The following is a 27,973-nucleotide window of genomic DNA, read 5'->3' as shown; positions in this document are numbered from 1 at the left end:
TATTTATAACTAGTATTCAAAGTATGATAATTGATAACAACCGGTGCTCAATAATTTTCAGGTAATATTATAACCGGATTAACCGGAACTATATTTTCAACTCCCGCTTTTAATATTAGTTGGAAATTGTTGACAAATACAATTTTCGTCAGTCGCAGCACCCGAGACATCTAGTGTCAAGTAGCGGTACTGATAATTCCGTTACTCGATGCTAGATGTAGACTACGAAAATAATAAGCGTTTTGGTACCAATACTAATGTATGGAGTGATCACTCTATGCTTAATTCTTATTTCTCTATGGCGTAACATACTTTCTAGACATCTCTTTCGCACTAATATGCGAGTACGAACGAGATGCATAGAAAGTAAGTTGCAGACGCTAGCGAATTAAACATGTCAGTGTCAAACTGCATAGTGATAGCCGTGTTAAATAATAAAATGTTCTTATGCGGAAATTCTTTCTTCTGTCAAGTCGTTCATAGGCACCTGCAAATTTCAAAATATTGGTAAATATTTTGACAGCAGATGCCTACTCTGGATAATAATGGTAATAGCTTGTATTTATTTGTAAAATTTTTGAAGTGAAAACTTCTTTAGCGGCGCTGTGCACTTTTTGTGATGGGGAAAACATGTTAAACTCGCGTCAGGGGTCACGTGACCGTCAGATTGAAAATTCGTAAGACGGACACGTGAGATCATGGTGACGAGCAAATTGAATGTCATCGAAACCTGGTTACTTTTGAAAAAACGCATCTCATTCAAGTGTGACATTTTATTTTCTTCATAATCAAAGTGCTGTCATAACGGTTAAAGAGGTTTAATCTTTGTTAATTGTGTAGTAGTATACATGAAATACATGTAATATGCTAAAATGTGAATTTGATTAACCGGTGACATTTTTTTGCTGTTGAGTATGATGACGTCCTAAACGATGATTTTTTAGATACTTACTTATAAAACGGTATCTCCTACCCTAAAGGTTGCCTAGAAGAGATCGCTTTTTAGCGGTAAGGCCGTCTGTTGTTTGTCACTATTTCTGATGCTGTTTTCTCTCCGTATAGTTATTATTTTATTGAAGTGTGCAATAAAAAGTATATGTATTGTATATGCAGTTAACATTCATGTCAAGAGTTTAACTGTACCTATTAAATATTTTTAACATTGGCTTAGAATCAACACTTAAGACCTATTCAAACAAAACAATCAATATTGTTCCCAATCACTTCTTAAAATGTGTTACTTTATAACTTCTGCATTTTCAATTGGTTCTATGTTGGGCCTCAAAAAGTCCAGAGGCTCTGTTTTTTTCTCTTCAGCATCCTTTTTTTCCTGTGCTTCGAAAGCTATTTTTCTTGCACTTTTAGATTCCATTTTTATTTTGGCGTAGAACATTCTGAAAATGAAAACAATATCAATATGTAAGAGTTTCATATCGGCACCAACGCAAATTATAATGTAAAGAGAAAACGTGACTTAGCGTTGCTCTCATATTCTAAATTTAAATAGGACTGTAAGTGGTGGGATCGATGTGGCGTTCCAATCAGCGAAAGACAGTTAGCGACAAGTAGTTTATTTGCAAACTTGGCGGATTTTACAGACTTGGTAACAGTGTACAAAAAAGTAACAGTCAAGGGATGCAGGAGCAAACACTCTCGCGGCACGAACTAAACCACAGGCTTCAATACTTGGTTATCAGTCTCAGAGCATCTTTAGTACGAAAGTATACAGAATACTCGTACTACATAACTATGTTACGAATCCACCTAAAATTCAAAATAAGACTTATAACTTAACTATACTATAAAAAAAAAACATACGCTTGCGCGTTCCATTTCGACGCCACCACCATCTAGCGAACGGTTTGCATACTAATGTCTATGCATACATGCCTTGAAACTGTGAAAGACTAACGCTTGCGCGATCTAACTCGACGATAGCGCCATCTAGCGACCATTTGGGTAAACTTTCCGTATTGAAAGTGTCACGTGTAAGCAGAATATGAGCGAGAGGGCTGTGCTGGCCCGGGATCGTGGATATCATATTTTTAAATTTAAATTTGCGCGTATTTTAAAAGCCATTGTCATATTTTTAAGGTGCGTATTAGACTTATGAACGTGATTTTTTTTATCGAGCGAAAATCACGAAATCAGATTTTGAATCGAAGAATTTACTAGAGAAAGGCCTTATTCATATTTTCTTGAAATTGTATTACGATCTACATAAGCGTTACGATTTTTCAAAAACTTTCTTGGATGAACCCATAACACTAAAAAGCAAATTGTTTGTTCCGGGGTAAGAGTCGCAATTGATAAGGAATTGGGTTTTTTCCGATTTTCTAATTTATTATTTTTTTTTTCCGATTTCTTATTATTTTAACAAGTTCATCTGCTCATTTGCTCTTATTTGCTTTTAGTTTACAAGTTGCATCGGCAAGTTTGTCGCTATTAATCAAAATACCTAATATCGATATCGATATCTACTCATATGAATTTTCCGATTTTGGACTGATCCGATCTTTCCCACACGTTTAAGTGAGTAGGTATAGTAAACGCATCTATGATGAAACTGGCACCAGTAATGGGATGGTATAGACAAATCCTGTAAAACAAGTATTTAACATTTGTTTTTTAACGCTGACAATATTTTACCAGAAACAAGAGTGCTTAAGTTTAATGTTTCATTGATATTTGTTAGTTTGAAAATTAATGGCGCTATACATCCTATTACTGGAGCAAATAAACTAGTCTTGTTTTTTAAAAAAATAATATTGAAACCAATTGCAGCAGCTTTAATTAAATACTTCGAAAACCTAAAGGACGAATTCAACTTTTAGCGCATTAGCGGTAGAAGTTTCACAGGTGTTCTCGGTGAAATATCAAAAATACTCCAAACGTCGCATGAGTGGTGCCGTTAACCTAGGTATTTATAAAAGCTAGTGCGAGTTTTGAACTGGAACATCAGAATTCTTATATAAAATCCGCGGCAACTTTCCTGAATCAATCTTATTGATAATTTAATAACAAACTTCTACAAGTAGTACAGTAAAAGAGTTAAGTAGTCTTCCAACCAATTTCATCATTAGCAAGCCAATTAGTCATTATTACCTTTTCCGCTGGACCTATTTTAAGCCGACCTTCTCATTCAAGATGACCTCCCACTACTCTAAGAACAAATACATTACTTTCTATGAAATTATTTAATTTGTGTTATTTCAAGTAGACACATTATTATTGCCATCACCCACCACCAGGCCAGTGTAACCGAGTTATATATAGTTATAGAGTTGTAACCGGCTTAGCGGTTCATTACAATCGTTAACGCTCCGTAGCATAGCGTAGTCATCTCTCTCTATCACTCTTCCATATTAGTGCGACTGTGACAGTTGCGTTTCGTTCGCCACGGAGCGTGAGCGATAGGCACGTCGGCTACGCGGGCAGGCATCTGTCGCGTAAACGGAAGATTCTGGCTCAATTCCAGCCTTGAACATTGGAGGCCTTGTTCATTTTTTCCTTCGTATATGACAATTATTTTGGTTTGTATAAATCGTGTCATTCACGATGACGTGCGTCTTGACTCGTATTTTTATGTTATTAAAGGTTAGATTTGACAAATCTGCGCGTCATCGTGGATTACACGAATTATGACCTCCTACTAATAGTACTAATAGTCACTTTTGCTAAAACAGTCGACGATTAAGTGTTGACGATTTAATTTTTTATGTACCTAACGCGTGATATCTAGAAGAAGATAAAACTGAGGACTAGTACAAGGAAAATACAAGTGATATCAATTCATAAATATTTTCATAACGTTACACGATGAACTCATTCAATTTAAGCACGCACATTCGCGTTAGTTACCTTCCTTATTTTTGATACAATTTGTTACCAGTTGAATTAGATACAAAGTAAATTTAAACATAATTTGCGGTACTTTCCAAAGACCAGGGGAAACTATGGTCATGCTTTCATTTTATTCGTGGGACAATTACCCCTTAAGGTACAGTTGGCTCAGGGAACGGTGTTTTTGAAAATTCGTAGCGCTTTTTTAGATCGCAATACGGTTGCCAAAAAAATAATTAGCAATATTGAGGCCGCTCTCTAGGAACTTCAGCGATTCGAATCTTGAGTTTTTGAGTTTTGCTGGTTATAAAAAATCAATAACATTAGGTCTAAAATACACTTTTAAAAATTATAATAAATTTGCACAATAAACTACAATATGAAAATTATTTCTAAAAATGAGCAATATTATGCTTGATGGAACTCAGTGATTACTTTTTTTTATTATTAAAACACAATAAAATAAAAATTCAAAAACATGATATCCGCGATCCCGAGTACGCACATCTATCTCGCTCACGCTTACCTACGCTTAGTCAGAGTGAGAGAAAATCACAAAGTAAATAAAATTAACGTAGGTACTGACATAATTTTTGCCTGATCGATTATAAAGTGAGGATCTCACAAGACATAAATTAGAGTGGGGTCGTATTAAGGTCGCGTTCGGATGTCAACTGCAGCTGCATTACTGTTGCGGTGTCGTTGTTCCCGCTTGTCGATTGTCGATTTGCAGTTGAAATCCGCACGTCACCTTTACATTGTGTTTTTATTTCTTTCGGAAAATTGATAATTACCTGTAGAGTGACGTACGAATAACGAATTGGCCCGATAAGATAATGATTAGATCAAGGCCTGTCACTACCTTGATAACCTTAATTATTACTTATATTTAGCCCGCCGGCAGCACACGCAGTCAATATTTTTACAATTGTCATCAAAGTGGATTATTATTTAATTAATAAAAAAACAGCTTTAATAGCCAATCAATTGCTAATATTTTCGCACAAGAACTGCAAAAATGTTATTTACTTAATTGTAGTTTTGGTGGAGTAGCAAATTATGAATTATTAATAAATTCTGCCAACGAAGTCATTTTTAGTAATTATGAAGTATTAATTGTATACGAAGGCAATTCGTCTTGAAAATTGTGTCTTCTCTGAATGATGTAAATGACCCAATTTTTTACAAGAATATTATATTAGCTAGAACTCGCTAGAATGCTACTTTTTTATTTTTTCTAATTTATTTATCATCCACACGTGTTAACATTGCACTACTGAACATGGCTTTCCCCATCCATCGCTACAAAGTCGGTCCTACGTAGCCCGCAGTCAGCTTCCAGCAACCGCGTTCGTGTGGACACCATGTAAATAATGTATTGTTTTAATGCTACCCGATTCTTTTCCTCGTCCTTTAAAAGAGCTGTAATATATCGTGTCATTCACAAAGATGTGTGCCTTGACTCGACTCGTCACGTTATTAAAGGTAAGATTTGACAAATCGCGTCATCTTGGATGGCACGAACTATAGAACAATCACTTAAAACAAAAAAGTATTTTCTGTTTTTTCGAAATAAATAAATAAATAAAGAAAGAATGATCCACGTGGAATGGTGAAATGCTTTTACATAAGTCTCCAAAATGGAATAAAAATTAAACTTAGGTATCTACAGCAGCACAATAACTAAACAGCGGGTATGATGAAGGCAGCACTCATGATGAAGACTCTCACAGAAGACTTCGTTAGAAAATGGAACACAATACTTACAGCAGCAAAATAACAGTGGGTACGATGAATGTAGCACTCATGATGAAGACTGTTCCTGGGAACACGCTGAGGATTCGCATGTAGATTCACGTAAAATACTCTCACAGAAGACTTCGTTAGAAAATAGAACAAAATACTTACAGCAGCACAATAACAGCGGGTATGATAAATGCAGCACTCATGATTAATACTGTTCCTGGGAACGCGTTGAGGATCCGCATGCAGATTCACGTGGAATACTCTCACAGAAGACTTCGTTAGAAAATAGAACAAAATACTTACAGCAGCACAATAACAGCGGGTATGATAAATGCAGCACTCATGATGAATACTGTTCCTGGGAACACGTTCAGGGTCCGCATGTAGATCCACGTGTAGAGCGGCTGGAACACCAGCGCAGCTACTGTTTCCGTCAGTGAGAACAGGGAGTTTACTTTCGCTGGAAATTAAATATTTTTTTTTTAGAAAGAGAGCTAAATCTAAAAAGAGAGTTGGTTGGTTGTTCATATGATACGAACTCGGTTGGCACGAGATGCCCTGCGAGTTGTGTCAAGTTCGTATATAAATAACGAACAAGTTGGGACTTTAAAGTTCGTCTAGGCCTCCATGCGTCTACAAAAAACATGAAAGCAGGTATTCTAGGTAGGTACCATAAAGATAAGTTTGCATCTTTTGACATCGGTAATGATTGAAAACGCCAAAATTTGGGCACACAGTTTTGCTTATAATTTTTGTCATGGTGGTATAGGTCTTTTGTATACTTAAATTCTAATCGCTTTGACACGACGAATCAAAGATACAACAATTGTTGCCCATTTAATAATTCATTTTCAAGATAAATAATGACAGAACGAAATCAGTTTGCACAAATAAATATAAAACGTTTTGCTTACAAATGTAATTTGGCACCAGTGTCTAAGCTGCTGCATCTGCTCCATGTGACTAATTGATAATGAAAACGACAGTCTAAAAATAATTGGTATACCCACAGGTATCTTGTAATTTAGTTTCAGGCGACGCCACTGTGCTCTATTGCTCTTTGTGCCAACCTTACACCCCACACCGAAAGTAGGTATGAAAATAATCAAAAGCCATTTTGCTACAAAAAGTCTTAACTTTGCGATCAAAATGAAAAGAAACTTATACTTATAAACTTGACTTTTTTTGACGACCGGTCTGGCCTAGTGGGTAGTGACCCTGCCTATGAAGCCGATGGTCCCGGGTTCAAATCCTGGTAAGGGCATTTATTCGTGTGATGAGCATGGATATTTGTTCCTGAGTCATGGGTGTTTTCTATGTATTTAAGTATTTATAAATATTTATATATTATATATATCGTTGTCTAAGTACCCTCAACACAAGCCTTATTGAGCTTACCGTGGGACTTAGTTAATTTGTGTAATAATGTCCTATAATATTTATTTATTTATTTATATTTAAATTGAGTAAAGAAAGGAGGATACATAAAGTGCTTTACCCGCTATAGGAATATGGTATGACAATTTGTATATATATACCAACCTGTTTCATCTTTTTCCACCAATTTTGAAATAATGGACCGCAGCGATGTGAAGGTGCTCGCATTGAAAAATTCAACGACAGGAACTGTAACAGAATAAAGCAACCAATTTAAGATGCTATTTAAGTGCTATACTTTCAGCGAGATCCATACATTATGCCTGCAAATATAAGACTATTATCATAATGACATAATTGCCAAAAAAAGATAAGGCACGGTAAAAAAAAAGAGTAGCCTTACGACTGCCTTAGAATTGTCAAACTATACCCTTACCACGAGTTACTGAAAGTATCAGAACTGATATATACGCTAATAGACGTAACTTACTTTCTATGCATCTCGCTCGTCTCGCTTACCATCAGGCGATTCGTCTGCGTGTTTGCCTCCTATATTATTAACAAACTTTGTGCTATTTACCCAGATACATCTCGATATCAGTGGTCACGAAGGCAATCCAAATGGAGCCGACGAACTTGCTCATGATGGAGATGGTGCAGAGCAACGAGTCTTCGACCTGAAGCTTCTTGCTCAGTACTGTTATTGTAAACATTGCACCTGCGAATAATAAACGGATACAATTTATTAAAGATTTATATAACTTTATTTACATATACATACTACATACACGGTGTTTCAAAGTCCGTTAATTTCAAGGTTAGATTCCGGAGTTTAAATTACGTAATTTTCTTAAAGAAACCGGTACTCTAATTAAATCCATTTCTGAGATAATCTATGATCTATAGTTATCTGATAATGTCCCTGTGACCGTATGCACTTGTCTTTGGGCCCATGTAAATTGATTAGTGCTTAGTATGATTTTATACATTTGCTACTTAACGTAAGTACTATCTCGGATTTCTGTTTCTGTTTGAAAAACAGTCAGCGCGCTCCAGACTGCCTCTCTACCATTTGCGCTGACGTTGCCATTTGAATATGGGATGTAAAACCAATACTGAAGATTCAAATTCCTGTAACTCTATCTGACTAGAGCCCGGCAGCTCAAATCCAGCCGGTTGAATTCTCAGTGGAATTGTTCAGCCACTTATAAATTTATAATATAGAAGCACTTTTAATATAAACAAGGTTTTATTGTTGATTGCACCCGTGATTGCATTACTTTAAATAATTATTTTAGCATTACGATTTACTTTTGTTCTTTTGTTTTTTTATTATTATTTTTTTTTTCAAAAAATACTTATGACTATATACATACAAAAGCTTCCCCAAACATACAGTTTGTTGGCGAATAGTGCGCTCTCAATTATTATTATAATTAATACTCCATGCCTTATATCTGCCTCTGAATAGTTATACAGTTCCTTCTTCCTTCTTCCTCGCGTTGTCCCGGCATATTGCCACGGCTCATGGGAGCCTGGAGTTCGCTTGACAACTAATCCCAAGATTTGACGTAGGCACTAGTTTTTACGAAAGCGACTGCCATCTGACCTTCCAACCCAGAGGGTAAATTAGATTATTAGTTATTGTAGTATAAAGCATTAGCGTAGCCAGCCAGTCAACTACTTGTGTTGTTACTAACTAGGTACTTAGACAATGATATAAATTAATACTTAAATACATAGAAAACTTCCTGGACTCAGGAACAACTATCCCTGCTCATCGCACAAATAAATGCTCTTACCGGGATTTGAACCCAGGACCATCAGCTTCATAGGCAGAGCCAGTACCCACTGGACCAGACAGGTCGTCATTTTCATTAGTAATTATATATACTTCTTAATTCGAATATAGGATTATACTAACCAATAGAATGCAATACGATGGAGTAACTGGTGAAGACCCCGAATTTCACCATGTCCCAGTTGAGTTGGTTTCTCAAGTACAGGTAAAATACCGAGTGTTCCGCTGAAAATTACAAATATATCCTGATTAGTTAAAAAAAAAAAAATTAAACAAGTGTTCATATTATTATAATTCTTTATTCGTATACATGTAACTACGTAGCGTTGATACCTACCGCCAAACGAGTTGTCTACACGCAAACTATTCGATGACAAGCCAGACATGGAGGCCCATTCTGACTTATCATTTTGTTATAGTTTTGATACGACCTTGACAATCGCGCGCTTGTCACGCACGACGTTCACTCCATTTTGTGAAGCCCAATCAGCGTGAGAGTCAGAATGGCGGGTGTACCTAAATAAAAATAAAAGAAAAGCATACCATATTTTTGTACCTAATTTGTACTATTTACTACGTCCGTTTGAATAATACAAATTAGGTACAAAAATATGTTATGGTTTTCATTTAATTTTATTTAGGTACACCCGCCATTCTGACTCTCACCAATCAGCGTCAGTGATCTCCTAGGGCGTATTTAATCAGGCTCATGGCTATGGCATGGATTTTACGGCTTGAAAATGAAGAATGATACCGAATTTGCATAAGCTACTTGTTTCTCGCTCATTGCTCAGGCTATGAAGTCCAACACACAAGCGTTTGTTGTGTTAAGAGCCCGCAGCAAGCTCGGCTTTTCATTTTAAAACGACGTGTTGGATTTTAATTAAACTTTGCAGATACAACATGAGGTATATATATGCCTGTAAATAGTTCATATCGTTCCAGCTTATAAAATAAACGAAATATAGCAAAAAACAAGTTTTGTATGAAAAATTTAAATTTGATGTTTTTTTTATTATGGCATCTGAAGCCATGTTATCTAATTACAGGCATAGACATATCTTATCCCTATTTTAGGTACAAAGTTTCAGAGCAATCTAGCTAATCGTTTTAAAATAAGAGAGTAACTGTACGTTTTTCTACTCGTCGACTGTAAGTAATGGTTGAATTAAGATTTCGTATACCAAACTATAATTGCGTACTTTTCATGTATAAAATAAAATATAAAATTTCTTTCGACAAGCTGTAGTCAACTATATAAAAAAATAACCAATCACGTGCCGCCGCGCTCCTATAGAACGGGGGATGGGCGGGCGGTGGCTCGCGCGTTGATATCTTTTTGGTCTACTTAGATACTTATAAATTTTCATTACTTATTTAGGATTTATAGTAATAAAAATATTATTTTTGATGACTCGTAGAAAAAGTATTATGTACAATACTAATATAATCGAGCTTTTCAAATTCGTACCTCACTTAGGCAACTCAGCAAGCTTCGTTGCCTAAACACAGTACTCGACTGAAAAGCTCTCTATTATACCACGATTGTATAAAATACTATTGTATAGAGAACCGAGCTTGCTGCAGATTCTTAAGGATTTTACTTACACATGCTAGGTCCGTAAAGTATGAAAACGCAGAACAGCGTGAGGAGTACTTTCGTTCTGCCATTGCCTTCGCGTTGCCGATAGGCCACAACCACTGTGTCTGATACATGTGTTACATCGAAGAAGGACACGTTCACTTGTTTTTCTCGTTCAATCTGTTGGAAAAAAAGTTAAAAAAAAATTATGTGTAGATTTATACTCGGTTCTTTTTACTCAACCAAGTACTCGTGTCAATATAACGATTATAATATTGTGTGATTGATTGCATATGACCATCTACCTTTTTATCGAACACATGACATTTTACCGAACAAATCATATTTATTTTGGTCTCTAATAGTAGATTGTGCAACAAGGGCATAAAGCGATCCATTTGTAATAGAACCAATATAGTCGAGGATAAAAATGGACATTTATGCCTGAGTTATACCAAAGTAACACACTCTGCTTTTCACTTCGATTGCCAGGAAATTATACAAAATACAAATATATTCAATATTCCAGGTTATTTCGCCGTATTTTTTCAAGACTTAAGAAAATCGTACTCAGGCTAGTCGGGGGTGCGCGAGCGGGGGCAGTTTGTATGGCAGATTTTGGACTTATATTTGGCATAATAAGAAATTTTATGTAGCTTACATCCGACTTAAATGTCAATTTTACGAGCATGAGATGGAAAATTATTATTTTATTTTGTGCCAATAAAATTAATATAGGTATAATTGACAAGATGTTGCATATTGTCAGGAATAATGTAATACGAGTAATTAAAACTCGAATTTAAAACAAGACCCGACAATTTATAATCATAGAAGTAGTGCACGCTTTTATGTAGGCCTAATTATTTATGTTTACTATTTCCGAATACGTTATGAATCAAAGGGCGCCTATAATTTGAATCAATGTTATAGTAGGGAAAAATAAACAAAATTATCAATCTTATGTCATTAACCAACACAAGTGCATAGTCATTGTCCTAACAGACAAATGTAATAGATATCTAAAGTAAATACTCGTTCATGACAATTGTTTATTTCCTCAAATTTGGTGTGAAACTGCTAAGTTTATTTCAAACTCCACATTGTTCTTAAAATAACTTTAAATAGAAAATAAGTTTTGGGAAAAAAACATTTTTGGTACAGGCTTTTATCGCTTACTGTACTTTTCTTTCCAGAGGCAACTAATACTCTTTTAATCCCTTCTAAAAACCCCAAATACAATTAGGTTGCGTTGTTTTATCACAGACTTCCTATGGCCACCTCCTGTCGCCATCATCAGATCTGCTCGATGGTACCATAATGTTGCATTGTCACCTGACTTACATATGTGTGGAAATTTTCAGCTTAATTGGAAACCGGGAAGTGAGTCAAATTTATCTTGCAAGATTTGACATTAAGGTCTGATTTTTGAATCATGAGATAAAGTCATGTCAGATAAATATGACACTCTCTTTTTCTTCTTGTATGTGAAAGAAAGTGAGCGTGCTATATATATATATCTGACAGACAACTTTATCTGATGATTGAAAAATCAGACCTAAAGACGTACATTTATAATGTCAAACCTCATGCGCGGCATTACAATATTTGACGTTGTCGTCATGCGCGCTGTATACATCGTGCCATTCACGAAGACGCATGCCTTGACTCGTAACATCATGTTTTTAAAGTTCAGATTTGACAAATCTGCGCGTCATCGTGGATGACAGGAACTATACAGTCGAGTCGCCTGCAGCACAATTCCCGTAGGGTCATTTTTGAGCTTTAATCAGACTTCTATACAGTTATTTTAGTCATTGTTTCAGAATAACTCGGTCATTCGAATAACGAGGTACAGTCAGCATCAATCGTAACGGATGAAACAACGCACCAAAAGTATCTGCCACCGTGGAATATATTGTTGACATTGACGTTTTATGTTCTTAGATTTACTGATAAGATTTTCTGTCCTTTATTTTCGTTTTATTTAATTGTTATTACCTAAGTAAAATGGTATTATTATGTTGCCTAATACTCTAGAATAGAATATGTAGAATAATAATATTGTGTGCCCTTATAGGGTGTCATGATCTAACTTTATATAATGTAACACCTATTATGTACATGACAATACAGTATTGAATAAATTGAAATTGAACTGTCACCCTATACATGGGATACAACAGCGCACTCTTGACAATGATCATATATTTCTGGTCGGGCTTTATTTACAGTGTCCTCTAGACGTCATTAATATCATTATCGTAGGTACGAGTATAGGTTATTGATGGCAATTTAGTTTAATTACCGTTAATACTTTCAATTGTTTTAGAGATAACACTACTCACCCCTTTTGAAATTCCGACATAATCGCATTATGCACCTTATTGTTTAGGTATTTAAATAACATAAGACCTCTGAGCGGCCATTTTGAACGTGAAAGTACTCGCTAGTAGCTAAAATAAACACTATCCAGGCTCAGTATAAATGGATATTTAGGGAGTATAATTAAAATTGCGTGGGTAAGAGGAAAGTCAAAACAAAAGATATTTTTTTTTTACAAAAAGCTAATACTGTTCTAAGTGTTCTTACATTTCTAAAAATATATAATAAAAGACTATTCCGCTTTGGTAAAAAAATATATGTAAGTTACCTATTTTATGGCATGCTACTCAATTTCAAATTTTAGGGTTGACTATTTAAAGGTCCATTTCTACGTAGGTTTGTATATAAGGGATAATAAGACGTTTTGGATGCGTATCTTTTTGCTGTCTATTTGAAGGTACAAATAGAGGCAAAACTGCACCAAAAATTATAAAAAACAACCACTAGGTGTGATGCCTTTTGCCCAGTAATGAGCATTTGATAATAATTGAACAAATATTAAACTCTTAAAATATACTTAATGGTAATAACATTCGTAGACCTCCGAGATGTCGGACAAGGATGTCGAACCACGCGGCCGGAGAGGATATGATAGTTTTTCATACATTTTATTTTAGCTTAGTATCGAAGTTTATCTAATAGTAAATACACAATAAAAACCCGTTATGAATATTGCAGTTAATGGGAATTAGTGTTGGGAAAATATACGTACCTAACTAAATGACATCACAATTTTATTATAACTTATATCATGGGCATTTAGTGATTCATATTTTAGGATTTGAAAGTTAGGTTATTCTTTATTTTTTCTTTAGAACAATTTAATTTTTTTATATTTTTTTCGATAAAATCTATAACTTATTACTTTATTTGGGCGACTTTGGGAACCAATGGTGAAGTTAGGGTTTCCTTAGGTAGATACTTTTGCCAACCCATTGTTTTATGAACTGTGATATTGATAACGGCGTTTGAACAATATAAAGGTATCTACAACAACACTTACCACAGGTAGGCCTTTGTCTCGTAACCACTGTTCGGGCTCTTTTAAGCAAAAACATCCGTATGCAAGAATTACAATGAATGCCACTAAAGTCACACTGAAAATACCGTAGTATCCCATGTTCTTCAATAAATATCCACTTATACCGATCCCAAGAGGGAGACCAGCTGTCATACAGAAGTTAACAAGACCCACTCGAAATGTCCTCGTTTCCACTGAAGTGATGTCACTGATATAACTGAATACGCCAAGAAACATAGTCACCCAACTGCCGGTAAATGCAGGGAATATAGTCTCCATCAACACAGTAATTTCAACCGGAATTTCGTAGAAGAAGTATACGTTGATCAGGTTACTGATAGATGTCAGTATTTCTCCGAGAATGGGAAGCAAGATACATATTTTCCGTTTTCCTGTTCTATCACTCCAAGCTCCTAAAAATATTATGATGATACACGGAATCGCTGTTTGCACCAGTCCTCTCCAAATATCGATAGACGAGATCAGTTTCTGAACCTCTTGTTCGTAAAATGTGTAGTTATTGCTGGTTTTCTTTACCAGAGCGTCACAGATTTCATCACCAAAACCCTTATTGACTCTGCAAGCTTTATCTAAATTAAAATTTCCCATTGCAAACCTGGAGATCACGCTTGGTATAATAAGTCCTGCTAGCATAGGTTCGACAGTTATGTTGTCTTTGATATATCCAAGCTTTTCTTTGAACGTTTTATCTTTGAACTGTACATTTTTTGGCTCACGTAATGGATCATCTTCTAATTTTTCTGTCGATTTATTCTTTTCTTCTGCCATCGTATTGTGGTATGTTATGAACTGCTTATTATCTATCACTACTCTTTCGAGTGTTGTATTGTATGCCGGCACATTATTGACTGATTAGCTAGTTCGATATCAATTGCTTACTTAGAGTCGGAGATAATTATAGTTCTCCCTTTGATAGCAAGATTTGTTTTACAAATACTCGTACGCTACTTACTAATGATAATTATGAACGCATTATTGCGATGTACCTTTCCGTTGATAATGTTGTTACCCTTTGTATTTAACAATACATGCCTTTTATTTCATTAGATAATGAAAGCACGTGTTTGGTATTTGTCAAGTAGTGAAGTGTTATTTGTTTTATTATTATAATGCCCGTTTTCCTTGTAGAATGAACTACATCTCAGTTTTATATACCTAATTATCTGAAACAAAAAATAAAGCCAAGTTAATAACGCTAATCTAATCGCACAAAAATTCTATACGTATGTTGTTTACAAAATTCGCGCATTCTTATTTATATATTTCCAATAATTAGACTAAAATAAGCGATCAAAGTAACTTTTTTTATTAGGAACTGTAAACTGCGACCCAATTAGTTAATGAGACATACAAGAAAACAAGGTATTTAGTATAAGTATATAGGACATCACGTGACGATGCATCGTCAGACATTCACAGTTTTTTTTAAACTCCTTGAAGGAATGTACCCTTAAAATTAATATAAGGGTGCATTCTCAGGAATAAGATTAAGATTAAGCTACTTGGATTAAGTTACTTTCTCAAAGATTGCTACGGTTACATTTCGGTGATTACCAATGTTCGAATTGATATTGAAATGTCAAAGTTTTAAATTATTTGGTTAAGTTAAATAGCATGCCAAAGTTACAACAACGCTATACACCGTGTTTTTATTGAATTTCGTTAACTTCGGGGTATCGGTAAGTACGTTTAAGGAAACTAAATGGCATAGTTAATTTTCAAAAAAAATTTTTTTTTTTTTTACTGTTTTTATTTTTATAAAAAGTTACTAAATGTTGCATATAGCCTTGTTGTAACACGGGCATTACATTTAACTCAACCAAACAATTGAAAACTGTGACATATCAATGTCATTTCGAACGTCGATCGTCCGAGATAGTACTTACGTTTAGTAGCAAATGTATGAACTCGCACTAAACACTAATCAATAAGTAAACAGGCCCTAAAGCAAGTGTACACGCTCGTAAGGGCCTTATAAAATAAAAATTAATGAATGATTATCTCCGAAATGGAGTTAATTAGAATATCGGTGTCTTTGAGAAAGTTACTTAATTTAAGCTCAGGAATGCACCCTCGAAATTAACGCAAATCAAAAAAAACACGGTGTATAATAAATACACGTTGGTGCAAACATGCAAGTTACAAAAGAGTAAATTAGTAATTTAGGTATTTACAAGTAACTCGTAAATTTGATCACGGAAAACCGTCGGGGAAAAAAATTGAGGAACTATTTAGGAAGCGCAAATAAAATTATGGTTAGTTACACTGTTAGCGATATATATTTTATGTTAAAAATTATATTTACTTTACATTACTATAATGACAAGCTTCACAGCCGGGTAATTGTTCATGGCAGTTGCAAATGTATTCCTGAGGGCCTACCGCGAACACCGAAGTTCACCAATTGTGGGCATCTTTCTCTGTCACTCTATTTACGCCTTAATTGGGGTAAAAGAGAAAGATGTCCGCAATTTGCGAACTTCGGTGTTCGCGGTAGGCCCTCTGGCCGTTGCTCACCTGTGTCATTGCATATCATTAAACTGTGCATCCAACTAGAACGTTCGTATCATGGTGTGTTATAACCGCGATAATCAAAGTTCATCAATTGCGAGCATTTTTCTCCGTCACTCTAATTACGAGAGTAAAAGAGAAAGATCCCGCAATTTGCGAATTTCATTTTTTCACCACATTTGACGTGTTGCCTCTCTGTCGTACTTGTAAATTCGTACGTAGGTGTAACAGGGATACAACACGTCGAACGTGGTTCCCGGTTGGCCCCCTGAACTGTAGTTGCAGTTTGTACCAAAACGCAAGTCAGCCGAACGGACAGGAACGGAATTGGAACATTTGGAATATTACATTGATTTGACACCATTAGTTTCGTTTAGTTTCAGTTCATGTTAAAATTATTCCTAACCTAAAATAAAAAGGAAAATGTTATTATTTTTATGTAAAGTAATTAAATATTGCATATAGCGTTGTGGAAACACGGGTATTACATTAAACTCAACGAAACAATTGAAAACTGTGACATATCAATTTCATTTCGAACATTGAACGTCTGATATAGTACTTACGTTTAATAGCAATAATCAATATGTAAATAGGCCCTAAGGCAAGTATACACGCTTGTAAGGGCCTTATTAGATAAAAATAAATTACTTATTATCTCCGAAATGGAGTAATTTTCAAAATGATAATTCAAACAATACAAAATAAAAACTAAAAATTCATAAGTTAAAAAAGTATTTAGAATTACCGTCAGTTTAGAAATTAGAAAATAGGCAGTGGTCGGCATGAGCCGAGAGCGCCCGAAAAGTCCAGTGTCACCCCAGTGGTTGTAGCAGTGTCACATTTATATCGCCATGCCTGTCACGTTCTAACAAGTGCGTAAGTGCGAAAGTGACAGGCATAGTGACAAGCGATAAAAATCCTTCCTTGCTACCGCCGCAGCACTGGTATTGGGTAATATTGAAAACTGCGAGCGGGGTAGATATATTTATAAATACGGAAGGTGGAGATAAGGAACGAAATCTCCATGTACCAAAAAGTGTCATCAAAAAACTTTAAATAGGTGGCGCTACAATACCTAGAGTACTTGAACAAAAAAATCTAATAATAGGCAGCGCAATTCACTCCGTCAATAACGCCTAGGTTCTTAGCTACTCTAGCGCTACTCTGGAGAGATTTGGAACTATTATTTATAGCTGACAGCTGGACACTTTTGCAACAGTTCTACCATAAGAGATGCCACTCCTCTTAATTCCACACTCCATATTTATAGAGAATACGAGTAGATAACTGTCAGTGTCAGATAAGCGTCTGTCATGTAAACTATTTTTTTAGTAAAAAGTGTACTAGTTTCTTGCGGTTCGAGCGCCATCTTGATAGTCACGCCTCGTGATTAATTACTTTGTTTTTGCTCATTAATATTGTTTAAAGTTTAATATCGATAGCTTATATACAGTAAACTAATGTGATAGTGTTCAGTGAATGGAGAATTAATCCTGAAACGCGTTTAACCACCATTTCGCCGGTAGTCAACGTGCTACTTGTAAAGTCCAGCTATTGCTTTACAAGAGCTGATAAAATCACCGTACACTGTCTTGTATTAACAGTACAATTTTAGACGTATTTAAAGGTCCTAAGACCTTGATTCTGGCGAAATAGTCCCACTGGACTTAAGCCATATATTTAAAAAAGAAGAAGAAGTGTAATGTCATTTGACAATTCCATTTTATTCCAATGACAATGTCATTCTCACTGATTGTGTGGCCTGCAATAGGCGATGGTTGATCCAATTGTCGTAAAGCAGTCAAATCCAATCTAGTCTTTTGTGTGGGACCTTTTGTACGCGCAACCAACTCGCTTCACTATTATAGGTCTCGGGCAACAGAACATAATGTCACGTGGAAGATATTCTAGAAATATAAGGTTTTTTTTTAAATACTACGTCGGTGGCAAACAAGCATACGGCCCGCCTGGTGGTAAGCAGTCACCGTAGTCTATGTACGCCTGCAACTCGAGTTACATGCGTGTTGCCGACCCCAAACCCGCTCCTCCCCCCCCTCTCGTTGAGCTCTGGCAACCTTACTCACCGGCAGGAACACAACACTATGAGTAGGGTCTAGTGTTATTTGGCTGCTGTTTTCTGTAAGGTACAGGTACTTAGCCAGATGGGCTCTGCTCTAGATCTGGAATGACATCCACTGGCTGTGCCCCACCACACAAAGCGAGATGACATTCACAATGCCCATACCTCTCTTTTGGACGTAGTTTAAGGACGTACCCGGGTCTGGGTGCTAATAAATTACTTGCGCACCGATATTTAGATATAGGGACTTTACATTAAATAGAAATTAAGAAAACTTTACATATGAATGTTTTGTTTTTATTTACCAAACAAAACAAATACATTACTCATCTAACTAAAAATAATGACACGTGCATTTAACCGACAAGATGTTTAACACTTTTTGTCATGTCTACAATTGTTTGTCTTAAATGACATAATTTTCGTAAAGATGGGCATTACGAGCACTACGAATGGGGCCAGTACATTGGTGACAAATCGCAAAACGACTGCACAACTCATCAACCAATCACTTTGTGGTATTTGTATGCACACCAACCGAGAATATTCAGTCGGAATTATATGAAAGTGCCTATCATTACTTTTGAAATCATTGATTCAGGTAATGATGCTTAGTGCAGCAAGGTACAAATCTGTGGCCCTAGTGAAAAAGGGTACAAGTCTCTGGCAGCGCAGGTGTAAAGGGGTGTAAGTTCCACGTAACACTTATGCCCTTATACACCTAAACTGCCAGAGACTTGTACCCTTTTTCACTAGGGCCACAGAAATACAAAATGTATGAAAACCATCTGTAAACAATAGCATTGTATGTACAAGTGTGTTGCCTCTGAATTGATAGTGATCTGTAAATAAGTACTTTAATTACTTTATGATATATTATTGTGTAAATTACACCACTAAATGACAATGTATGATTACTTGATACCTATAATCTTTCGCTGTCTGCACGTCTCAATGCATTTATAACGTGTTTGCGTCTGTATCTATTATTGGCCTTGGCCATAAATAGATAAAATTAAGTACCTACTTCACATAGAAATCGCACTGTCTAAAAAACTGATGTTTGACAAGTGTAGTTGTTCGTGAATCTCATGTGCCTCCCTAGCGTTAAGAACATTATCTTTCAGCTTTCTAAGGTTGTCACAAATGTGCAAAAAATGCATCATACACGTTATCCACGGTAAGGGCGTGCAACTTTCAGTCCGGAGGTCGCGGGTTTAAACTCCGGCTTGTAACAATGAGTTTTACGGAACTTATGTACGAAATATGTATCCAAGATATTACCCCACTGTATTATTACTAAAGTGAAGCCATACCAAACAATGAAATTGTCACAAACCTATACGCGGTCAAAACATCGTAAGCCCCGTGAAATGCATGGAGCTTACGCGGTTAGGTAGCGAGATTCACACTCCGCTTCTATGGTTTGTTGACGGCCGGCAATAACTCATGACGTTGAATACTGGTTTTATACGTAGTAAAAATAGTCCAATACCTAAATGCAGCTTTTTGTATTTTCAAGTCCGCTACCTTTACATTAAATAGGTGTTTAAAGGTGGTCACGTTCTTCTTTCACACTCATGAAATGTTCATAGGTATGCGTGATGGCTTCCCTTTTGCACACTTCAATTATCTCTAAGCGTAAGCATCATTCTAGATCTGTGCCAAAAGCGGAGCTGAGCAGCAGAGAAGTATATACCTAACCTTCGAGTATAAAAAAATTTGTTCATGATTTGACATCGTTATGCATATCGTGCACGCATAATATAAAGTCCCTTTATTTAAATAATAGATATATACATAGGTTTTACTGTTAATAACTGGCTTAAAATAGGTCCTTGAGGCATTGTACAAAGGATGCTGCTAGAAGCTAACGGCATTTACTCGTTGAATCGAAATGCTGATACTTTGTACGAGGAAGCCGCCAGCTCTTCGGTTACCAGTTACGTCAACCAGACGCTTCGCGATTTCTGCAAAAAACTTGTACGCTGCTGGTATACTTAATGTATAGATCCGCGATGATTACAAAAATCACACACTTTAAACTGCCATTTAGATGGTATTTATCACTAATGGGGAAAACCGCATACTTCCGCTTGTAACATAAAATGAACTTCTAAAATATGCTATTTACTTTTTTTCGCCGTTTCATATCCTGTTTTTGCAGAATTCACATGTGTGAGAAATTATTATACTTACTTATAACTACTTTAGAGAAATTGTTCGCAGTCATGAACGATTACCCATTGTGATTGCTTATTATTAGTATAATTTTGCTCACTTTAGTTTTTTAATATTATGAAGGTTGGCCAAATTTCCACTTAAAATTAAATGTTTGTACTCTGTGCTATTCTATCAGATCACGCGTAAGTAACAACCGTAATCACCATTGGAAAATTCATTCAATTTTATAAATTGTGTTTTTGGGGAATATATTGCAAATTCCAATAGCTGTCTGTTATATCGGAGGGGCACTATTGTAGGTTAACACTAACCAATTGATCTCGAGCAAGGAAAAGAGTTTTTGCAGTTCCCTAACATTTCTAACTATATTATATGTATCCCCGTCCCCCTCCTCTTGGCCATCGGCCATATGAACCGCCCCCCACCCCTTAGCCCATCAGCTGGCGAAGTCCTGTGCATCTATGAACAGGGTTTCTGTCCCCTGAAGATCACGCATTATTTCCTATTTTAACCACTGGCAACATAACCCGTGGGGCCACGCAACGCACGCTACAAGCGCTGGCGTGCACGCTCGAAGCTAGTCTGTGCGGAAAGACAAGAGTCGTTAAAATGTGTGGGAATCAGTACGATGTATGACTCTTCTCTTTCTGCACATACTCTAATACCGACCGCCAATGTATGGCGTATGTAACCAATGTATTATTATTGTCAGAATTCCAGCGCCATTATTGTTTTACGGGATGTTTTGAAGTGGATGGTACTTTGTTTGCATTTTTGTGCAGGTAAAGATGCAAGTATACAACATCATGATTTATTTATTTATTTCAACTTTATTGCACTAAATAAAATGTTAATGTACAAAAGGCGAACATAATGCATTCTCTACCAGTCAACCTTAAGGCAAAGCGTAAAAAAAAAAAAGTTATAACAACATATAAAATGTGCACACATTCATATTCATATAATAATTTAATACATATAGCATTACTATGTAATCGTAACGATAGCTTAATATAATAATATATAAAATATAATATATAGATATTATTCAACTTGTTAGACATATTAATTATGAAATAATGATGAGTTCAGGTTTTTGACTAAATTCGGGGATCGAACCATGGCAAGTACCTACAATGAGTTTCCTTTATACAATGTGTTTGTACACGTATAGTGAAGCCATTAACCACATATAGTAAGATTAATTTTATCGACAAATCACCCTCCATAGGCTCCATACCTATGTTTTTTTCTCAACCATTTTAAAAATGCACCCCTTCAAATTTTTATGGCGCCAAACACTACTGCACTTGGTTAATGTACCATTATCTGTCCATTTACCTATCGCATATTTAAACAAATAAAATCAATAGTTAGCTAGAATTAGGGCATAAATTTGAAGCATAAATGTCACAGAGAATTTTCCACAATTACTAAAACCATAAACAACTAGTTGATAAAAATTTTCTTAAAAAATTTACTTTTTTTACATTTTATCTTTTGTTCGAAAACTTTTTTTATAGTTAATTTGATAGGACAGGATATCAGCTAAAAGTTGATATCGTGTGGAATTAAGATTGTACAGAATTGCGAACAGGAACAATCGCTACTGTACACAGATAATGACTGTGCACAGTAGCGGATGTGGTGAAATACTATCGTGTGGAATTCAGATTGTGCAGAATTGCGAACAGGAACAATCGCTACTGTACACAAATAATGACTGTGCACAGTAGCGAATGTGGTGAAATACTATCGTGTGGAATTCAGATTGTGCAGAATTGCGAACAGGAACAATCGCTACTGTACACAAATAATGACTGTGCACAGTAGCGAATGTGGTGAAATACTATCGTGTGGAATTCAGATTGTACAGAATTGCGAACAGGAACAATCGCTACTGTACACAAATAATGACTGTGCACAGTAGCGAATGTGGTTTAAATACTATTGTGTGGAATTCAGGTTGTGCAGAATTGCGAATAGGAAGAAACGATATAGGCATGAACGTCGAAAAATCCGGACAGATAATGGTACATTAACCAAGTGCAGTCGTGTTTGGCGCTATAAAATTTTGGAAGGGTGCATTTTTAACATGGTTGAGAAAAAACATAGGTAAGGGGGGTGATTTGTCGATAAAATTCATCGTACTATACGAGGTTAACGGCTCCACTATACGTGCACAAACACATTGTATATTTTGTTATTAAACTAAAAAACTTAAACGTGCGTGTTATATATATATATATATATATATATATATATATATATTTTCCCGTGTACCTACGGTATAATTGTGCCTCGGACATTGAGGGTAACCGCACCTGCCAGGACGTAAAGACTATTCAGTCTGAATGGAATCTTAAATATAAGTACAGTCAGCATCAAAAGTAACGAATCAAACTACACGTCAAAAGTGTTTCTGGGTCAAAATCATTTTCGTTGTCTTACTTTGAACCACTCTGTCCCGCTTTTATTTCTGTACTTTATCAAATAAATAAAAAAGACGAGTGCAATTGCATACAAAAAGCTACAGTCACATTTTTTTAGTATAAAAAACAAGATAATGAAAAGAATTTTGATCCAACTACTAACTATGCAATAACTGAACAAAAAGATATAACTATGTTTATATAATGTATAACAATTACACTGTTTAAAATACTAATGCGAACTGTAAAAACTGTCTCTATTTAGAAAGTACTCCAGGGTGGTAGATAGTTTTGCCGCGTTGTTTCTTTCGCTACTATTGGTCATTCGCAAAAAATATGTCTGCCGTCATTAGACCCTTATCATACATTTTGTATGGGTCGTGACATATAACTGTCGACACTTTTTCATATACAATGTATAAAAAAGTGTCGTGGCAATTAAAGGCAATCGTAGACATATTCTCAAATAGTAATGAGATTTGATTTGACATTTGTATGAGTTCTACATTTCCTGCTACCTAATGGTTGTTCATTTTGACACTTGGAGAGGCTTTACACCTCCAAATCTTATTAGTACTCTGACATTGGGGACCTTTTACATCTCCAGATTTAATGTTTTTTTAACCATAGAGACTATACATCTCTATTGTATTGTAGTAATAATTTATTTTAAGATTATTATAATGTAATGTTTTCCCAGGTATTGGCTGTTGTATTCATAAATGTTATGTATTTTTCATGTCACTATATGATGTTCCTATAAATGTTGCATTGACTTGTAAAAGAGCCCTTGAGGCCTACTTGCAGAATAAATTTTTGAATTTTGTATTTTATAATATTGTTGTGTTTTATAATATTGTAGCCAATTTATGATATTGAATAAATGTATTTTCTTTCTTTCCTTATTTTTTGGAGATCGCTTTTCAGCGATAAGACCGCCTGTTGTTACCTGATTCTGTTTTCCTTTAAAATTTATTTGTAGTTTTACATGTAACTATGAAAAACGTATAATTATTGGTGCAATAAAGAATTACTTAATTGCATGTAGAGAAACGTTAGTAAGTATAACGACTGATTGATTAGCACGTTATTATTTCTCGGATTATCAAAGTTATATTTTCATTTTAATTAATGGCCCGTGCAAAATCGGCTTTTCATACAATCGAAGTTCTCATGTTCCTCTCTGGATATTCACATAAATTAAAATATTTTGACATAATTTGTTGTATATCAACCACAGCTTAGCCCCTGCGTTTGATTTTTTCGAATTTTAAATTGTTATAAGAGATAGGAGCATTTAAAAAATTGTATGAAATTTGTTTTTCGCTCCTAATATTTACAATAATCAAAATATCGAAAAAAGTCAAACGTATGGGCATAGCTATGGTTAATATACATCAAATTATGTAAAAATATTTTCCATAATGTCAATATCCAGAGAAGAAAATGGGGACTACGTTTGTATGGAGAAGCGGCCGTCGTCTTTCGTCTTTGAATAGAATAGAAGCGTTTATTTGCAAATATTATGAATCTTAAGTATTATGAATTATGAAAAGTGTTACCTTTTTACATAATACACTTATTTCAAGAGGTTTATCGTCCTTATTACACTCACAACCCACAAACACTTGTCTGGCCGTTATCACTCACAGTGCAGGTGCCTGTTATGTTGAGTACACAATGTCTGAATACGCATTCAATCGATTAACTACTTGACCGTGCGTTGGGCAATTTCCTATCTTGACGGTATCTTGTAGGCGACGGATATACTTCTCTGTTCAAGAAATTATTTTTAGCGAGCTATAAAATTGCATGGACACATTACGAATGGATTCATTCATAAAGTGACCAGGCCATTTTGCGGCGAGGTGTATTACTACGTATTGCGTTGTCTATTAGATGTTCCATTAATTATTTTCAGCGACCCGAAAGTGTAGGATGAAAATCGGGACGTTTCTATTGTATTTTTTACATAGTTAGTTTTAGCCATAATCAGATGTTATGTCGTTTTTGAGAGTTTTGAGAGGTAGGTATTCCATTAAATACTTTCTCTTGACTCTTCTTCTTCTTCCTCGCGTTGTCCCAGCATTTTGCCACGGCTCATGGGAGCCTGGGGTCCGCTTGACAACTAATCCCAAGATTTGACGTAGGCACTAATTTTTACGAAAGCGACTGCCATCTGCCCTTCCAACCCAGAGGGTAAACTAGGCCTTGTTGGGATTAGTCAGTTTCCTCACGATGTTTTCCTTCACCGAAAAGCGGCTGGTAAATATCAAATGATATTTCGTACATAAGTTCCGAAAAACTCATTGGTACGAGCCGGGGTTTGAACCCGCGACCTCCGGATTGCAAGTCGCACGCTCTTACCGCTAGGCCACCAGCGCTTCTTACTTAATACTTTCTCTTGACTATAATAGAATTTATCTTACTTATTTATCTTCTTCTTCTCTGATCTAGCCGCAGTATTTGCCATATTTTCAGCATAAGTACTCGGATTGTCATTGATATTGACCAAGTTCCTCGCAAGTTCGATTGTATGTTTTTTCAGTCGTTCTTTGTACTTCACACAATATCTGTTAACTTCCTCTTTGATAGCTGGCAACTCTAGGTATTCATGTATCTGTGTATTCTTTGCAAACAATTGTGCACATGTAACAGCCCTTAAGACATTATTCTAAACCTTTGCAGAATCTCCAGCACACACAAGCGTTAGAGGTGGCGAAAGAACTTGTAAAGGGTTTTACTTATAGACGTTCAGCCACAAAATGACATTGTCGAAGTAGCATAAAAGTGACATTCAGATGTCAACTGCAGCTGCATTATTGTTGCGAACTTACTGCGGTGGCGTTGATCTTGCCGCTGTATCTGTCAATTTCCTTGATGAAATGAGTGAAGTTCGCCGCCGCATTTACTGCTGCGATGATGACGTTCAATCCGTCACTCAATTTTTGTAATTACATTACTGTAATTAGTTAATTACAGCTTATGTCTATGTAAGCCAATACATACAACTAATAATGATTAACAATGACAACTAATAATTTTTTGACTGATCGATAAGGATTTATTATCACCATAGATAAACATCCCAGTAAGAAAAAAAATGTTCATTCATTCGGAGTGAGTCATTTTACCTTTCTGAGACCTCGGTCCAAATTTTTGTACATTTGCTATCCGACTACTTTTATTTCATAAAGGTTATTATTATTACGATCGAACGAAGAGTGACGTTTTTGGTTGCAGAAATGTCACTAATTCATGCATTGAATTTTCATGAGTCATGACTCATGAGAAAGTTAAATTTTAACCACAAGTTTGGCAAAGTAATTTCATGTTCAAAATGTTGATCATTATCATGAGGATTTTAATAAAGACTGGTAAAACAAGTAAGTAGGTATATTTTACCCAACTGAACCAGGATGGTAGTATTTTTATGTGAGTATGTCCATTTCTTTGGCACTACAGCTCAAACGGCTTGACGGTTTTTGACATATGAGGTCTTGTTGAATTCGTCAGAAGGGGGGAGGGCTACCGGAGCAACATGGGTATCAAATAAAAGTCAGTAAAAAAACCATTTCAAAAATATATGTATCAATTATTTTTAAGCAGTTGGGTTTTTTGTTTTTCACTTGTTTTGGAAATCTGATCCAACTACTTTCATGAAGTATCACTACCAAACCTATCAATATCTATGCGTTCATGCTTGTTATAGGATTATGTTTTCTGAAAGGCCCATATTTTTACATACAGCTAGCTTGTTTCTCCCCTCGTGCGGTAAAAAATAGTAAGTACCTAAGTAAGTAAATATTCATTATTGCACCACATAGAAAACAAATTCAAACTAGATTTACAATATAACTAAAAGGTAGCAACAGGCGGTCTTATCGCTGTAAGCAATCTCTTCCAGAAAACCTTAGGATAGCAGGTGAAATAGGTAGTGCATGAGTAAATTAAAGAAGTAAGAAAGTTGCACACACATTTAGCAAAATAATAGTACATTGTAGGAAAGCCCGGAAAACTGCTTAACGATGGACGAGTGAGTTTGAGGGCCGATACGTTAGTGGACGCCCTAAAATAATACGAGTCCATCTTTAGCGTTTCCGGCCGAGGCATTACATAGTGCTTATCACGACTACTGCGAGGTAATAAGAAAACATTTGCATAACTATAAGTACTGTACCTAATAGAAATTAATATTTATATAGGCGCGAGGACAATTGTTGAAAGAAGGCGATGTATTTTTACCAGGAACATTTATATTTTCTTCACTAGTAGGACTCATTTTTAGGGTTCCGTAGCCAAATGGCAAAAAACGGAATCCTTATAGATTCGTCATGTCCGTCTGTCTGTCCGATTATTATAGTGTAGATACGTGTTTCTTGTTTTTTTTTTATTTAAACAACATTTACACTATCCAATTCAGTAAGCATTTTCCGAACCCACTTTTTTTATCACTTTTTTAAACAATTATGGCCTGGATGCTTTTTTATCACTTTTAAGAGGCATTTTTCTGTTGTTTGCTTCAAACAGCTCAAACCGACTCTAAACTTAGAAGCATTTTTGCTAAAAAAACACAAAGAGCTACAAAAGTAAAAACGCTTTAAGCGTGAACTGAATGGTTTTGACGTTTCTTTTTTCGTTAAGCAAGTAATTGGTCCTATAAATAACCTAATTTTATTTTGAAGGAAAAACTGTCGCCAAAAAGACCTTTTACCATCACCAATGGCAGATGATGATAACAATAAAACATTGTAGTAGTGGTGGTTCAGGTGCTACAGCTATTGTCTACTTTCCAGCTTGGTTTTAGACCATCTATTGCCACATTTCCGAACAGTGGCGTGAAAAATATATTAGGTACTTACGTTTCTAAATTTCCAATACAGATTTTTTATAACACTAAAATTGCGTACGTTGCACTCAGCCGTATCGACGTCGACTGCTGGTTGTGTAACGTTTGATGCCACAAACAGGTTTGACGCGGACATAG

General features: G+C 35.6%; 1 protein-coding gene across 3 annotated transcripts; it reads right to left on the bottom strand.

Annotated features, from left to right (window-relative positions):
- Positions 1-1,081: 1,081 nt before the first annotated feature.
- Positions 1,082-27,951, bottom strand: LOC133519653 (proton-coupled folate transporter-like). 3 transcript variants are annotated; one of them, XM_061853701.1, is made up of 8 exons: positions 27,849-27,951; positions 13,738-14,939; positions 10,376-10,529; positions 8,891-8,992; positions 7,547-7,684; positions 7,132-7,215; positions 5,893-6,049; positions 1,082-1,394 (listed from the first exon to the last, which is right to left on the bottom strand). In XM_061853701.1, the coding sequence occupies exons 2-8, from the start codon at positions 14,542-14,544 to the stop codon at positions 1,238-1,240; spliced, it is 1,599 nt and encodes a 532-aa protein (XP_061709685.1). In that variant the 5' UTR covers positions 14,545-14,939; positions 27,849-27,951; the 3' UTR covers positions 1,082-1,237. The 3 variants fall into 3 exon arrangements, with proteins under 3 accessions (XP_061709685.1, XP_061709684.1, XP_061709686.1); XM_061853700.1 differs by lacking the exon at positions 27,849-27,951 and adding an exon at positions 24,549-24,700; XM_061853702.1 differs by lacking the exon at positions 27,849-27,951 and adding an exon at positions 16,294-16,687.
- Between the last annotated feature and the right edge of the window lie 22 nt (positions 27,952-27,973).

The sequence above is a fragment of the Cydia pomonella genome, chromosome 7, assembly GCF_033807575.1.
Source record: "Cydia pomonella isolate Wapato2018A chromosome 7, ilCydPomo1, whole genome shotgun sequence".
Lineage (NCBI taxonomy): Eukaryota > Metazoa > Arthropoda > Insecta > Lepidoptera > Tortricidae > Cydia > Cydia pomonella.
The sequence above is the reverse complement of the archived record's forward strand: the minus strand, read 5'-3'. Positions and strand labels throughout refer to the sequence as shown.

Bases quoted from the DNA above. Each gene is read 5' to 3' on its own strand.
- LOC133519653 (XM_061853701.1), bottom strand. From the start codon at position 14,544: ATGGCAGAAGAAAAGAATAAATCGACAGAAAAATTAGAAGATGATCCA. The intron at 8,993-10,375 runs GTAAGTAAAATC...TGTAATTTTCAG, and splicing joins ACTTTACGGACCTAGCATGT to CGGAACACTCGGTATTTTAC. The intron at 7,685-8,890 runs GTTAGTATAATC...TATTATTCGCAG, and splicing joins CATCGTATTGCATTCTATTG to GTGCAATGTTTACAATAACA.